At 37.0% G+C, this 16,932-nt stretch overlaps 1 protein-coding gene across 4 annotated transcripts in view; it reads left to right on the plus strand.

Annotated features, from left to right (window-relative positions):
* ODR4 (odr-4 GPCR localization factor homolog) overlaps positions 1 to 3,383 on the plus strand; it is a 35,189-nt gene extending 31,806 nt beyond the window's left edge. For all 4 annotated transcript variants that reach the window (XM_071207616.1, XM_058274886.2, XM_071207617.1 and 1 more), the window contains one exon: positions 810 to 3,383. In XM_071207616.1, coding sequence (XP_071063717.1) covers positions 810 to 877 — 68 coding nt within the window. In that variant the 3' untranslated portion in view covers positions 878 to 3,383. The remainder of the gene's footprint in view (positions 1 to 809) is intronic.
* Positions 3,384 to 16,932: the final 13,549 nt, after the last annotated feature.

The raw sequence follows: 16,932 nt of genomic DNA on the forward strand, positions 1-16,932 counted from the left end.
TAAGTTTGAAATTTTATAATGCGCTTTAGTATTTTAAAGCTCCAAGAAGTAATGCTAACCTAGCATTTTATTTAACAAAGACCTTGTAGACTATTGTTCAGCAGTATACCAGTTTGAGAAATGCTCTTGTAAGCGTAAACACTTTTGACTAAGAAGTAGGAGCCAGAAACTTTAGTTGTAGTTCTTGTCACTTACTTATTAGGTAAATGTAAGTCAATCACCTAAGTTCTTTGTATTTTATGCTTGTGTGTGTGTATGTGTGTGGTCTCTACCCTGTTAGTTTTTTTTAATTTACCATACTGAAGGAAAAAAATAAAATAAAGCAATAAAAGTTACCCCCAGATTACTAATTCTTAAATTCATGAGGGTAGAACCAGAATTTATGTATTTTTAATTACTGCACAATTGACTTGTATGATAATGGTTGAGAACTGTTATTGATGAGAGCTGTCTTTTGGTTGAAGCTAAGTAGCATTAGACAACTGGTATGCCAATATAAATATTCCATGACACTTTTTAAAGTATATGACACTTTTTTTCCTAGATACGTGTGTGTAAGTACATACATGTGTAATAGACACTTTTTTTTCCTTACATTTACTAGGGTGATGAAATAAATTATTACCATCTAACTTCTACAGTCAAATTTTCAACTTATTGCTGTATTTTCCTCTAACACTTGGCTGGCTGTTAGTATATGTATATGTTATTTAGGCCTGTCACTTGCACACATTACAAAACCTAGGATCAAGTGAAGCCGTTCTTTTGCTATTCCATTTCCATTTGTTTCATGTTTGTTTTACTTTCAGGTGTGATTGCAGCATTTGCAGTTGCAGCCCTTGCCGCTGGCATTTCCTTTCATTACTTCAGTGATTAGAGTGAAACACAAAGAGCTTCCATATCATCCAGAGAACACTTATCAACAAGTATAAATGATAAAATGCAAACAATCCATCCGGCACTTAAGACAATAACAGCCATAAATACCTATTAGGTGTGTTTCTGACTAAAATGAAATCACCAGTTGCCTTGATTAGGCCTGCTTATATTATATAGGTGGCTCAGGTTTCCAAAACTAAAATTTGCATCTATATGGAAGTTGCATGTAACAAAAAATTATCAACATCTATTTTTTAAAAAGGTTCAGAATGATGGGATATTTTCATAGTTTTAGCCTTGTTAATTGCAATCATGCATTGATCAGGACATTGAAAATTTGAATAGTTAGGGTTAGTTCACTATCTTAATAATACCAGTCTCAGGATAAGTTTCATAGGCTTCTGTTGGGTTGTGTAAATTCACACTCTATGATCTTTCTAGTATATACTCAATTCCAAGCTACTGTGTGTTCTGTTCTGGTAGATGGTTAGGAAACTTCCAGAGAGGTTTGAATCAGTAAGGATTGACCTAAATCATACACTTTCTCAGGTTAATATATTGTAACTGTTGTAATATATTAAGTAAGACTTCTGCTTCCAGTAGAATGATAGACTAGATACTGCAAAAACAAAAACAACTAGATCTGAATAAAGTCCACTTTTAAGTGCATTGCTAGGCTCAAAGTAGGTAGGGGAAATCTCTAAGACGCATACTTCTATCTTTGCTCCTTCCTCAAAAATGAACACATTTTGAGTTAGGAATAGTGAATACTATATTGTAAGTGAATTGTGGTTCCATGAGCACAAATGCCACTAGCAGCACTGCTATATATGGAGAACGATCTGAATCTGAAACTCCTGCAAGCCAACGCAGATGAAAGAGCTCTTAAGTGGCCCTAGGTTTGTAGTGCTCTCTAACTCTTGCAGAAGCAAGTATTCTCTCAAGAGGAAAACATTCCCAATTTTGGTCCAAGCTTCCTATAGATTAAGACCAAGAGCAGTGGTATTTCATGACTAGAAGTCACCAGACATGAGTTGAAACTAGTATGAGGGGAAACCTTCATAAACAACAAGCATTGGTTTTTATTTTTTAATATCTCATCACTAACATAAGAAATAAAAGGTGGAACCACAGGTGGATCTGAAAAAGCGCCAAATGGAACTGTTAGAAATGAGATACATATTTATTAAAGTAAAATTTAAAAAATACCTCAGACCTGTCGAGTATCATATTAGACTCAAGAGAAAAATCAGTGAACTGGAAGCTAGATCTAATATTACCCAGTGAGAGGCACAGAGAAAGCTAGAAATAATAAAGAAAAGTCAAGAAATATGGAGGGAAGGTTTATAAGAGTAGAAGGAATTAGCATCAAGGAGGAACAATATTTAAAGAGATAACTGAGAACTTCCCATATATAATGAAAGGCATGAATTCATAAATTTAAGAAGCACAACATGTTCGAAACATGTACATAGGTAAAATTCATGCCTAGACCCATTGCGGTGAAACTGTAAAATACCAAACACAAGATTTTAAAAGCAACCATGGGGAAAATAAAGATCATCAATAGAGACATGGCAGTCAAATACTAATAAGCTTCTCAATAGCAATAGTGTACCCTAAAGGTGGTGAAATAATAATTCAGATTTCTGAGAAAAAGTCATTATTTGCTTAGAAATTGTACCAGGCAAAACTGAAAGACATGTTCAGATGAAAAACAGATTTTACCACCTCAGATCTTCATTATAGATACTGTAAAATGATAACCTTCAAGAAGAAAAATGATACCAAAATGATGATCTGAAATTGAAGAGTCAGTGTGTAAGTAAAATTCTAAATATATGTAAATGTATGTATTCTTTGTTTAAAGCAATCATGTGGAAGAAGTATTTATAAGTAAAATTATAAACATGTAAAACTTAATAAACATGATTATACAACATTAAGAATGTAGAATTAAAAACATTATAATTGGACAACAATAAGATGATAGGATGGTGATTGGAATTAAAGTATTCTGAGGTGCTTGTATTCAGAAAAGAGGTTAAGATATTGTGATGGTTAGGCTTATGTGTCATTTCAGCTAGGTAATGGTGCCTAGTAGTTTGATCAAGCAAGCACTGGCCCAATTGTTATGTGAGGGTATTTCATGGACTTAAATCATTAGTAAGTTGATTGCATCTATTGCTGATTGCATCTACAATCAACTGAGGAGATTGTCTTCAGTAGTGAGCATCCATTCACTTGAAGGCCTTAAAAGAAGTGTTGTCTTCAGCATTCCGAGGAGAGAATTTTCATCTCTACTTCAGACAGCTTCTCCAGAGGAATTCATCAGAAACCTCCATCAGAATTCCTGGCTTATAGCCTGCTATACAGAATTTGAACTTGTGTACCCCCACAGTCGCATGAGACAATTTTATAAAATCTCATAATATTTACAGATACCTCCTGTTGGTTCTGTTTCCCTAGAGAATCCTGACTAATAAAGGTATTATTTAACTTTATATTTGAGTATGTTATGTATGTGTAGTAAAAATTCCAGAATAACTACTAGAAGATACAGATTTATAATTTCAAAGGAAAAGAAGTTTAAAAAGTGGACTAGGAAGACAATAACAATGCATAAAAAGGAAGAAATTACAGAGGAAAAAATTTTTTTTCTCTATAATTTATGACAAGTTTGACTATTAATTAAAATACATATGACCAGATTAAAGTACCCAGTTAAATGAGATTATCAAATGTTGTGGGAAACTGGCCTACCTGTTTGTTATTGTAAATGTTACACCTGTTAAATGTTGCAGTTGTTAGATGTTGCAGTTGTTCCCTGTTATTGTAAATGATGTTGCAGTTCAGATAGCAAACAGCTGCTTAGGAGTTTCCCAATAAATGCGATGGGAAAACTAGGGTTGAGGCTGTTAGTTCCAGAAGCCGTGAGTCCCCTGGTCCCAGGTTTGTCTCCCCTCTTACCTTTATTTCTGCTTCGCCTTCCTTTGAGCCAACCTATTGTGCGCTGAATGCAGCAATCAGATTTATTTTTTAATTTAGCTATATGTTGTTTAAAAGAAAAACAACTGAAACATAAGGATATGGAATGGCCACCAGAGGTTCTCAGGGGAGGGAGAGGGAAGAATAGGTGTAACATGGGGGCATTTTCAGGACATGGAATTGTCCTGCATGACATTACAATGATGGATATGGGACATTATACATTTTGTCATAACCTGTAAAATTATGTGGGAAGAGGGTAAACAACATAAACCATAGTCCACGGTTAGTAGCAGTGCTTCAATATATGATCATCAATTATAACGTACCACAATAATGAAAGATGTTAATGTGGGAAAGTGGGGGAGGAGGAGCAGATGTGGTATATGGGAATCCCCTATATTTTTTTTATGTAACATTTATGTAATCTAAAGCTTCTTTCAAAATAAAAATTTTTAAAGCATAGTACAAAAAAAATACTTTAGGCAAATACCAAAGGAAAACTTTTATAGCTTTAGTGATTTTAAATGTTAAAATAGTTGTTAAAAAAAATGGTAAAAGGGTCAATTCAGTAGGAATATATAACAGTACTTAATAAAATGCCTTCAAATGTATGAAGCAAAAAGTAATAGAACTATAGGGCTAAAGGACAAATTGAAAAGTATAGTGGGAGATTGCAACACAGCCTTCAATTATTGGTAAGTCAAGTAGAACAGTATTGATTTAATGGACATTTAAAACAATGCATTTAATAATTAGAGAATAAATACTCAAATATGTGATATGTTTACAAAAATTGACCATGTATTAAACTGCCAATAAATTTCAAATAGTTAAATTAATCTCATGTCAGAGTTCAGTAATGTTTAAAAACTATATTTACAAGTTTAAAATATCATACATGGATGAAAGAAGAAAGTAATACTTAGAACCTAATGAAAACATAAGTTCTAGGTAAAAAAAAAATTAGTAGAATGCCGCAGAAATAGGGTTTTAAGGAAAATTAATGGCTTTAACTGCTTAAATTAAGGGAAAAGATTGAATGTGTAACATGTTAGGAAAAGAACAACAGAATATACAGAATTTTATATGGAAGGAGAATTACAAGCAAGGGAAGAAATCAACTTACAAAACAAAGAGTCTCAATGTAAAAAATTGCTTTCATGGAAAAAATAAAGCTAGTAAAACTGAACAAGCAGAAATAGCACAAGTAAAAGTAAACAGTATAAAGACTGAAAAAAGGAATCCTAACCCACAGATACAGTAGATAAGAAAAAGATAAGAGGTTATCAGGAGCATCTTAATGCTAATATATTTGAGATTTAGACAAAATATACCAAACCATAGAAAAATGCAATTTACATAGACTCAAAAAGAAATAGAATGGCTAAATAGACTTATCCAATATTGTTGAATTGTAATTAATTATCTAAAACTTTCCACAGAGAACAGCTGGTCCAGGTGTACAGATGAGTTTTATATCTCTTTCAAGGGCCGTACTATTTGAAATTCTTACAGAGAATAGAGAATGAGATGGTACTTTCCAGCTCATTTTATGAGGCCAGTCTAGCTTTTATTGTTACTAAACAAGCAAACCTATTGAATAGGAGAAAAGGAAACTACAGCCTAATCTCAGATGAAAAATTCAAAATCACTATTAATAAACTGAATTCAATATTATATAAAAAATAATACATCATGACTAAGTTGTATACATTACAAATCAGGAACATGACAAGGATACCTATTATCCCTACTTCTATTGAACTTGTTACTGTAGAAAAGGGGCAAAAAGGCAGAAAAAAGTATTGTAAGAGGATGTGACTAAACACATGAAAATATGTTTAACCTTATCAATAAGACTATAACAAGTAATATTTTACATACAATGGATCAAAAAATTAAGAAATATGACAATACCAATGTAGAGGATGTAGATCAAAAGACATCTTTTACACTGCAAGTGAAATTATAAACTAATACACCATTTGTAAAGCAATTTTGCATTATAAAGTAAAACATTCACACACACGACATGTTGATTCTCCTGCATATATATCCTGGAGGAATTGAATGCTTGCATGTGTACAACCTCGGGAGTGCATGAGTAAGAAAATTCAGGGAATGCCTGTTGACAAGAGAATGAATTAACAAATTTGTGGATTTTTGTAATTGCAGGGAGAATTATTTTCATTGGACAACAAAGATGAATCTTAGAAATGCAATGATAAAGCAAGTCCTGGAAACCTGTATGCAATATGATACAATCTTTATAAAGCTTAAAAATAATCATATCTAAACAAAATATTATATAGGAATGCATATATTTGTGATAAAATTTTTGAAAAGGGGAGTAATATATCTAAAATTTAGAAACAAAAATAATAAAATAAAATTTCAGTGTATCGATTACCACCTGAGAGAGGACATGGTGGCGTGATGGGGAGACAAGGAGGAACACATGGATAGGTGAAACAGTATTGGTAATGTTTGAGTTGGGTAGTGAGTTTTTTGATGTTCATTTTATTTACTTAATGGCATTAACATATGTTACTTTGGTTGTCTGCTGCTGAGTAGCAAACCACCTTAAAATGTTTGCCTTAAAACAACTTTTATTTTTCTCACAATTCTGTGAGTTGACCTATATAACCTAAGTGGTTCTTCTGCTCCACTTGATGTTGACTGGAGTTGCAGTTCCCTAGAGGTTAATTGGGGTTGAAGCATCCAAAATAGATCACTCATGTAGTTGGAAATGGATGCTGTCAGCTAGAAGCACAGTTAGCACACCTTGGTTCTTCTCCATATAAACTATCCTTGTGGCTGGTGTCGAAGAAGGCATCCCAATAGTGAGCATTACAAAAAGGAAATAACTCTAAGTCCTCTAACTACCTGGCTTGCAAGTCCCAGAACATCAATTTCACCACATTGTGTTTGTCAAAGTAATCATTGGGCCAGTCTAGATTAAAGGGGGAAGGGAAGAAAAACAATACTTTACATCTCCATGGGTAGGAGCATGTGTATACAAGGGAAGGAATTGCTGGCAGCCATCACTGGAGATCAGTTATACCATAATACACCCTCTGATCATAATTCATGACATGGGGGGAATACACTCACCTATTTCCAAGACCATTTAACATATATTCTTTAGCATAAGTCAACCTGTCTCTCCTTTGTCCTATATTTTCTATATTTTAAATTAAATTTGACCTATACTAAAGAATATATGTGTGGCAACAAGTCTCCAGTGATGACTGCCATCAATTCTTTTGCTCCCTATGTGCATGCGCCACTCCCCCATTGAGACATGGACTTCTTTTTCCTCTCCCCCTGAACCTGGGCTTCACCTTTGTATGCTGAGTGAGTATGGGGAAGACAATGTGTGTTTCACTTCACACTCTTCAGATAGAGAGGAATTCAGTAAGGATGCCTCATATATACCTGAAACTGAATTAGGTGTTCGATGACCAGATTCTGGTCCTTGAGCATGAAACTGATGCCATATTGAGTTGAGATGTTAAAAGAAGTTTCCTAGGGAAGTTGTTAGTGTTACTACTCTAAAAAAAAATACTCCACACACTACCCTTATTATAGTCTGCCTTTTACTATAGCTCTTCTGTCTCCCTCATCTCTGCTGTGACATTTTTGTGGACAGATAAAATGTCTTTCCCTTTTACCTACTCCTCAACCCTCGATAAACTCAGAACAACATTACCAAAACAGTTGGGGATAATCAAGGCCTATTACAATGCTTATTATGTTTGCTAACTCTTACCTAAAGAATTTGTCTAGATATAAATTAGCCAATGTACAATAAACACCTAATAAATTGTTCTTGATATCTGACTCTAACCCAATAAATAATCAAATTGGGAATGTCAAGTATGTTATTAAGTATTCACCAAAGGTAGTCAATGAGCACTCATGAAATTCATAACCTATTAAAAAGTAAATTAATATTTTAATAGGTTTTGATTTATTAGTTGTTAAGGACAACTAATGTCTTTGCTTTTGCCATTTTTAAAGTGTTTTCACACATTATTTCACTGGACTTTTTAAAAAAGATTTATTATTATTTATTTATTTTCACCCCCTTTGTGGCTTGCTTGCTGCCTTCTCCCTATGTCCATTCACTGCGCATTCTTCTGTGTCTGCTTGTCTCCCTTTGTTGGGTCATCTTACTGCACCAGCTCTCCATGGGCGCGGGCTGTCAGCTCTCTGTGGGTGTGGGCCAGCTTGCCTTCACAAGGACACCCTGGTACTCAAACCCAGGGCCTCCTATATGGTGGACGGGAGTCCAATGGATTGAGCCATAGCTGCTTCTCTATTTCATTGGACTTTTACTATACCTCTATGTTGTAGGCGGGGCAAAGATTTGTTGACTGAATCCAAATTTAATGGATAAATTGAAATACACAGTGATTAAGTATTGTCCCTTTGGACACATAGTTACCAAGAATAGAAATTTGAGTAAATAATTTTGTTGTCTTTATCTCAATAATCAGAAATAAATTATTACTCCTTTTTTTCATCTTGGTAAAAAAAATTATAAATATCTTACATGTTTAACACTACCAAAAAAAGCTAGATTTTATACTGAACTGTACATCTTCTGGAATTCTGATCCCCAAAGAGTCCTGTACAAAAATTCCTAATTAACTTAATTTAGATGTGGCAGTATGAGATTATTTAGGAATCCCCCAAGGAGAGATTATGTTGTATACTAACCTATCTGGATGTGATACCCTTTTATTGTATTAGATTCAGCAGAGATGCCTTTGATTAAATTATGTTAAGCTTAGGGCTTCGATTCTACAAATAGATTCAATTCAGTAGGGAATGACTCTAGTTGAGTCACCACCCCCTTGGTGGTCTGATATAAATGGACACTCACTCAAGAAAACACATGGGACAGAGAGAGCTCCATAGACACAGCAGAGAACTTTGGTCCTGCAGCACCGGGAAGAGAGATGAGCCATTCACCTGATAGTTTGCAGGTGAGCAGCTGGGAAAGCCCAGAAAGAAACAAGCCCTATGCCAGTCTGTAGCTGAGAGAAAGGAAGGCTGAACCCTCTCAGAGATCTGCAGCCATGTTACTTCAACATGTGGGAACTGATTCTGGTGAGAAAATAACCTTGAGTTGGAATCTTTAGGGCCTTGTGACTGTAAGCTTCTACCCCAAATAAATACCAGATGGGATCTCTCTTCATAAGACTTTCATGCTAATGTGCTGGAGTTGCAGTTAGTGTTGGGGTTTAAGATATATTTAGGGGATTTGAATCTCTGGACTGACAATGTGATAGCCAGGCCCTGAGCCTCAACAGACTCCAGCACCTACAATCTGATTTATTGGACTCACCACACTCAGCTAAGACGGAGTTGAAGAAGGACAACCACCACACCATGGAGCCTAGAGTGCTTACAACTGAAAGTGGGAGGATTGCATCCAGCATCCATGTGGAATCTGAGCCTCCTCTTGACATAGAGGTGCAATGGACACAACCAATCCAATGTCCACATAGAAAAGGTGGCATTGGATTGGGAAAAGTGGACATGGTGGCTGATGGGTATGGGGAAAGGCAGGAAGAGATGAGAAGTGGAGGTGTCTTTGGGACATGGAGCTGCCCGGGATGGTGCTTCAGGGGCAATCACCGGACATTATAAATCCTCACAGGGCCCACTGGATGGAATGGGGGAGAGTATGGGCCATGATGTGGACCATTGACCATGAGGTGCAGAGGTGCCCAAAGATGTACTTACCAAATGCAATGGATGTGTCATGATGATGGGAATGAGTGTTGCTGGGGGGGGGGGGGGAGAGGTGGGGTGGGGGTGGTGGGGTTGAATGGGACCTCATATATATATATTTTTAATGTAATATTATTACAAAGTCAATAAAAATAAAAAAAAAAAAGAAAATAAAAGCCAACAGATTTCTGATATTTTGCATCAGCACCCCTTTGACTGACTAATACAGTATCATTCATGAACTTCCCTAATTCTTTACCTCAAGGCTACTAACCCATCTTTCTCCATTTCATTGTTCTCAGAGAAAGATCTTTCTGTTTAAGACTAATCCTGCCATCTGTGCTTTTAATTGGATCCTATCACTTTCTAATTTGCTCTTACTGTACACTTTTATCTTCTCCCTCTATATCAGCTTCTTATTCACAACCCAAAACAGGTCTACGTCTGTCATCAAAATCCTTCTCTTGTCCTTCAGAATCTCACTAGCTATTATCCTCTCTAATATTTTCCTAACCTTCATTGCCAACTTGGCCCAGTGGTTAGGGCGTCCGCCTACCACATGGGAGGTCCGCAGTTCAAACCCTGGGCCTCCTTGACCCGTGTGCAGCTGGCCCATGCACAGTGCTGATGCACACAAGGAGTGCCCTGCCATGCAGGGGTGTCCCTGCATAGGGGAGCCCCACATGCAAGGAGTGCGCCCAGTAAGGAGAGCCGCCCAGCATGAAAGAAAGTTCAGCCTGCCCAAGAATGGCACCGCCCACGCAGAGAGCTAACACAATAAGATGACGCAACATCTTCTGACAACAACAGAAGTGGACAAAGAAGAACATGCAGCGAATAGACACGAAGAACAGACAATGGGGGGAAGGGGAGAGAAATAAATAAATCTTTAAAAAAAAAACTATGTCCTTAATCATTTCTTTCTTTCCATTTACTTCACTCATATCCCTCAATCATGCCAATGAAATTGATTCTGGTAAAAATCACCATTTCCTTCTGCATCAGTCAGGTTTCTGGCAGGGAACCAAGCACATACCAAAATGAAGGTGAGTGAAGGAAGTTTAATGAGGAGACTATTTACAAGTGTGTAGGCAGCGTTCGGAAAACTAGAGCCACAGCTAGAAGTCACTACAACCCACAGGTTTTGAAGGGGCAAGAACATAGATACATAGCTATAGGAAAGAACAGCATAATGGGAAATTTAATTTTTGGGACAGAAATGCTGATTCTGACTATCCTTGGCCCAAGAGGGAAAGATCTAGGGGAATAAAATACCCAACTTCTCTTTCTTCCTGCCCTCCTATCTCCTTTCAGTGCTTCCCATTGTCCAAACTCAGCCAGAATCCAGAGGGCAGGGGAAACCTGTTGTTGAAGAAAATTAAATCAGTCATTCCTGGACACAAAACAAAATGAAAGATAGAAAGTGAATCTGGAGAGGCAAATGGAAAATATTTAATGCCATCTCCTAACCATCAAACCCACTAGACTCTACAGTGCTCATCATCCTTGATTTTTATTTCCTTACTTGATTTTCAAGATACCACTCTCCAGATTCTTTTCTGATTCTGTGGCCATTCCTTTGCAGTCTTGTCTTTTGGTATTTCTTTCTTTCCTTGGTTCTTCTATATTAGTGTTTTCTTAGTTTATTCCTCCTCCAATCTCCTCCTTAGGATTCTGTTGTTTACTCTGAAAGCTTCAGCTACCACCTACCAATATGGAAGTTTCTAAACCTCAGCACTACTGACATTTTGAGCAGGAAAATTCCTAATTGTGAGGACCATCCTGTGCACTGTACAATGTTTAGCACCATCCGTGGCCTCAACTTGCTTGACGATGACAGCACTCCTCCCAGTTGAGATAAGTAGACCTGTCTCAGCACATTGCCAAGTATCCCCTAAGAGGCAAAAATCACCCACAGTTGAGAACCACTTACCTCTATATAAAAAATACGTATCTGCTGTTTCCTGAGTTCTGTTATACAATGATGGAAATTTAATTTGCCCTTCATCCCTCACCAGGACCATTGCAATCATTTCCTATCTGGGTTCCCTGCCTCCCAGTATTTACACTGATACTACAATGATTCATAAATAAAGGACTGCAGATGAGTGAAGGAATTCCAAGGCTGTGAGGCCATGCTGTTGAAAGTCTTCTTGGAACATCTGTAAGAGAAATAAAAGAAGTGGAATCATAAGAAATCTTGTCTCATACTCTGAAACACCTGGGGATATAGACACTCTTGTTGAAGACCTGTGGCTTGTGGGAGTAAAATGGCTGTTTGCAGAAACACTGTACCTCCCATTACTAGGAAAAAATATTCTTTCAAAAGTATGTAAGCTCAACAGCAATTTTTCTCTATCAATTTTCAAGAAATTGGTCTCTAATTGGAAGCTAGAAGTCTGAAAAGATTATAAAAACTATTATGGTATAGACGTGAATTTTAGGATATGGAGATTTAATGAAAAACAAGTTATTTTTTATACCAATTAGACTTGAAAGAATTAGGTATAGTATATATGAAAAACAATGATTTTATCTTATTTTTAAAGTCAGATGCTGTGTCAATAACCCTTGTGCCTTTAATGATTAGAAAATTGGAAAGTTATTTAAGATCAAATAATTTGTCATGGGCAATTGTACTGTAAGTCCTGTTATGAAAATAAAACACTTCACATACAAAGACCAAACATTGTGCAAGTCATGATTACTAAAGAATTCTTGTGAAGGTAATATCCTCCATACTGTGAAATAAAAGATTTGGAGGTTCCAAATAATATTGCTAACATTTTTATAACTTACAATAATTTCACATATGTTATTTCATTTGATTCTCACAAATGCTATGAGGTAGGCAGAGCAAGGGTTTAAATATGTCCTTTTCAAGAATGGAAATTAAAGTGTTTGTGGTTAATTGACTTGTCTGGGTTTATACAGCTAGTAAGGTATAGAGTTTGAACTTAACTTTGGGCCTCCAAATATTAGATTCTGTGCTCTTTGCATTATGCCATGTTTCTTACCTAGCAGTCACCAACACAAATAATGCATTCACAACCAAGTCTGGGATTCCCTAAGATTAACTCTGTTTTAATCTATTTCAGGTCCTTATATCAATTCTGCAGGAAAAAAACTGAAGCTACCTGGAATCCAGAGAAAGCTTCAGTAGCCTCATAACTTCAGAAACTGATGTGGTGGCCAGGGCTTAGGGAGAGGGAACAAAGTTAATATATAACCGAATGTTCAATTATGAAATTTCCACATTTGGACAAAACATTTAAGGAAAACATTAAACTTTCTTTTCACTTGAGGCTTACAGCTCTAATTGTCAAAGTCTGTTTATCTTCCAGCTTTTTTTTTTTTTTTTTTTTTTTTTTGCCACAGCATAGTATGTCTATAAACGAGCTGTTCATGAAACCAGGTGTTTCTCCCTAGGCTATTTTATATCTGAGTGTCTACTCCCAATCCTTGAACACCTAAGAGTTTGATTTAAATGTATCTCAAAAAACAATATGTCATCTTTAAAGGTTTACATTTATTCATTGCTGACAATGCACAATTATCTCCCCTGCAGGGTTTCTGTACTAAAACATTAAATGTACTTTCAACAGGCAATGGTAGTCACAGAAGAAATTGAACTTGCTAGGTAACTTCAGTTTCAGAGAATTACATGATAGATTGTGTTAGTCCCACTGATATTTAGAAAATAAGACCATGGCAATACATTACATTTACCATTTACTAAAAATAAATATAGGTACAATTTTTGCCTATAATTTTTCCTCCAACATATTTTTCCCTTGTTTAGTCTTTTCAGAATAAAGGAGATTTGCTTTCGTTTTGGTGGGTGAATGAGGAGAATGTTTAAACTTTTATTTTACTTTTCCTGAGGGGCAGCAGTGAATTTCTAGTATTTGAAATCAGATTTATTTTACTACTTGTAGTTCTAAGGTGAACATGTAACAGTAGTGCTATGGGCAGAGTTGTATCCACCAAAAAGATATGTTCACGCCCCTACCTGCAGCCCCATGAATGTGAACCTATTTGGAAATAAGATCTTTGAAGATGTGATGAATTAAGATGAGGCCAAACAGAGTTGAATGAACCCTACTCCAATATGACAGGCATCCTTATTAGAAGGGGAGAACTGGACACAGAAAAAAAATAGATGAAATTAATATTTAAAGAATAAAATCTAGCAGACTTAAAAAGGTAGAGTCCGGAAGATATGTTTACGGGAAATAGAAAGGGAAAAGAAAGTTGTGAGCCATCACACACACGGATGAAATTTATGATAAGGTGGAAGTGAGTAGTTGTGCAGTGAAGGAATATGACTGGGATGTAGTAATACTATTGGGTTGTGTGGTGCAAGTTAGAAAGGGGCAGAGGGTGGGAAGGGTGGGTTGAACCTGTCCATGGAACTGGAGTAGGATTGGGGGAGGAAGCAGGTGAACACTGGGGACTGGCAGGTATGTGGTTGAAACTACAATGTTGGGAAAGCTCTTTTGGCAATATGACAAGGAAGGGTTACTGGTTTAGGATGTTGGATGGGGGGACAGCCTTCAGGATAGGGCCACCTGAGGCATTCTTCTAGAGAATGTGCAAGTTTTGTCTAGTGTGTTGTATCAGTGGGTGGAGCCCACATAATGAGTGGGAAGGAGTTGGACTCCCATCCTGAGGAGGCCACATATGTTCTCAAACAGAAGGGTGGGTGTCTCTCAAGAGCATATGCAGTTCCTAATGGAGGAGGACAAACTGGTGTGTCAGGCCCTTAGTGTTGTTGCAAGTAACTATGAATCTTGTCCTTCAAGGAGTGAAGCCTGGTGGTCTCCATGGGCCCCAAGGGGAGGTGGAAAGAGGAATAGAGTATATGGAAATGGGGGTATTTAGGGGGCAATGGAAGTGTTTTGCATGATCTTGCAATGATGGATACAGGCCATGTTGAATTATATAAAAAATTTATAAAAGTGTCTGGTCTAGAGTGTAGACTATAACGTAAACCATTGACCATGATTAGTGACTATGTTTCAATATTTGTACATCAGTTAAACAAATGTAACATCCACATATAAAAAGGTTATTGATATGGGAAAGGGGAGGATGTTGGGTATATGGGACTCCCCTGTGTTCTGTATATGACTTTACTGTGGCCTAAAACTTCCCTGAAGACAAAATGAAGAAAAGTAAGACCCCAGGGAAGAAATTGAGGAAAATTCCACTGTATATACAAGACAACAGATATTATTGTGACGAAAGACAAAACATCAAAAATTTTAAAAAATATTTTTCATTAGTTTTTAATATCCCAATTCAAAAATTTTATTTTAGTTTTTCTAAATTATTATGTATTTTCTTTCTTATGTTTAAACCTATCATTATTATTTCATTTTCCTATTAATTATATTTGATGATATTCTTGGCTTCATGTTTGAAAAGTTTTGGGCCACAGAAGGGTTACAACTGTGACAGTGGAGGATCATTGGTGTGGGGTGCCAGTAATGGGGGATACATGGGAGGAAATTCACCTGGGCATACATATAAGGTATATAAATGTGTTCAAGTGTTCATGGGGCATTGTCACAGTGAGTGAAGATTCACACAATAACTGAAAGACTATTCAATTCCCATCCTGGGAAGCTCTGCCACATTTTCTAATGGAACACAACAACACCCAAGTATAGGGCAGTGACTAGTGAAGAAGGATGGTCCATTGATGAGCCCTTGATATTGATGACCATGCTTATGAGACTTTGCTCTTGAAATTGCAACTTAGCCTAGTGTCGTATTGTGCCTAAGAATTACCTCCTGATAGCCTCCATGTTGTTCAAATGTGGCCTATCTCTAAACCAAACTCAGCACATAAATGCCTTACTTTCCTCCCAGCATGGGACATGACTCCCAGAGATAAGCCTCCCTGGCACTGAGGGATTATTACTAAGCACCAACTAGCAACGCAACTGGAAAATAACCCTGAATAAAAGGGGGAAAAGGTAAAGAAAAATGAATTTATATGGCTAAGAGACTTCAAAGTGAGTTGGGAGGGCTTCCCAGAGGTAACGTTTATGCATATCTCAGCAGGGTCTCAAAGACTACCAAAGTAGATACTACCCCAAATAGTGGGGCTCCTGAAGGCTCTGGAAACACCCAGGTCCTACAGTCATGGCAGATAGCTCTAGAGTTTGGTGCCTTGCCAGTGGGCTTGACTTTGGAGTTTGTGCTCCTAAGTGTGACAGAATTGGACTCAGTTGTGACTTCTATACATGTGCCACTTCTGTCCCTTCTATTTGAACCTATATTTGGTGCAGGAGTTGGTAAGTGTGGGTCCAAGAGACTTGAATCATTGGCTGTCCATATGCCAACTGGGTCTTGAGCTTCAGCAGAGTTGCACCACCTACTAGTTCATTGGAGAGCTAACAAGGAGGTAAAGACAGACAACCACCACACCAAAGAATTGAGAGAATCTACAACTGTAAGCAAGAGAGTCCCATCCATTGGCCCTATGGGATTGAAGCCCCCTCTCAATGAGAGGTGGAGTGGGCATCACTATTCCAGAATCCTCAGGACTGGGAAATAAAATATGGACTAGAGTGGACTTACTTGTATTTTACTATAGACTTATTGTAATTCTAGCAATATAAGAAATTATTTCATTGTTATGGAGACAGTGGCCACTGGAGGTGCTGAAGGCAGGGAGAGGGAAAAAAAGATGTAATATGGGGGCATTTTTGGGACTTGGAATTGTCCTGAATGACATTGCAATGACAGATACAGGCCATTATGTATCCTGCTATAACCTACAGAATGGAGGAGGAGAGTGTGTAGACTACAATATAAACTATGATCCTTACTTACTGGCAATGCTCCAAATGTGTTCATCAATTGCAATGAGTGTACCACACTAATGAAAGAAGCTATTAATGTGGGGAAGGGTGGGAGGTGTGGGGAGTGGGGCATATAGGAATCCACTATATCTTTCTGTGTAACATTTTGTGTAATCTAAGTATTTTTTTAAATAATAAATGTATTTAAATACTTGAACATATTCATATACCTTACAGTTATGCCCCAGGTGAACCCCTTCCCATCCCATCTTGGGGAGTTCTGGTACATTCTCTAAGAATTCCTCAAGGGCAAAGGCATTGCCTAGAGAAGGAAGACAGACTATTATGCCAGGCCCTTGCTGTTGATGATTGTACTTATGAACCTTTTCTTGTAAATTGAAACTTAGCCTAGTATCACATATTGTCTCAGAGTTATCTCCTGAAAGCCTCCTTCCTGCTCAAATATGGCCTTTCTCTAAGCCAAACTCCACATATAAATGCA

This window comes from Dasypus novemcinctus, chromosome 13 (genome assembly GCF_030445035.2).
Source record: "Dasypus novemcinctus isolate mDasNov1 chromosome 13, mDasNov1.1.hap2, whole genome shotgun sequence".
Taxonomy (NCBI): Eukaryota; Metazoa; Chordata; class Mammalia; order Cingulata; family Dasypodidae; genus Dasypus; species Dasypus novemcinctus.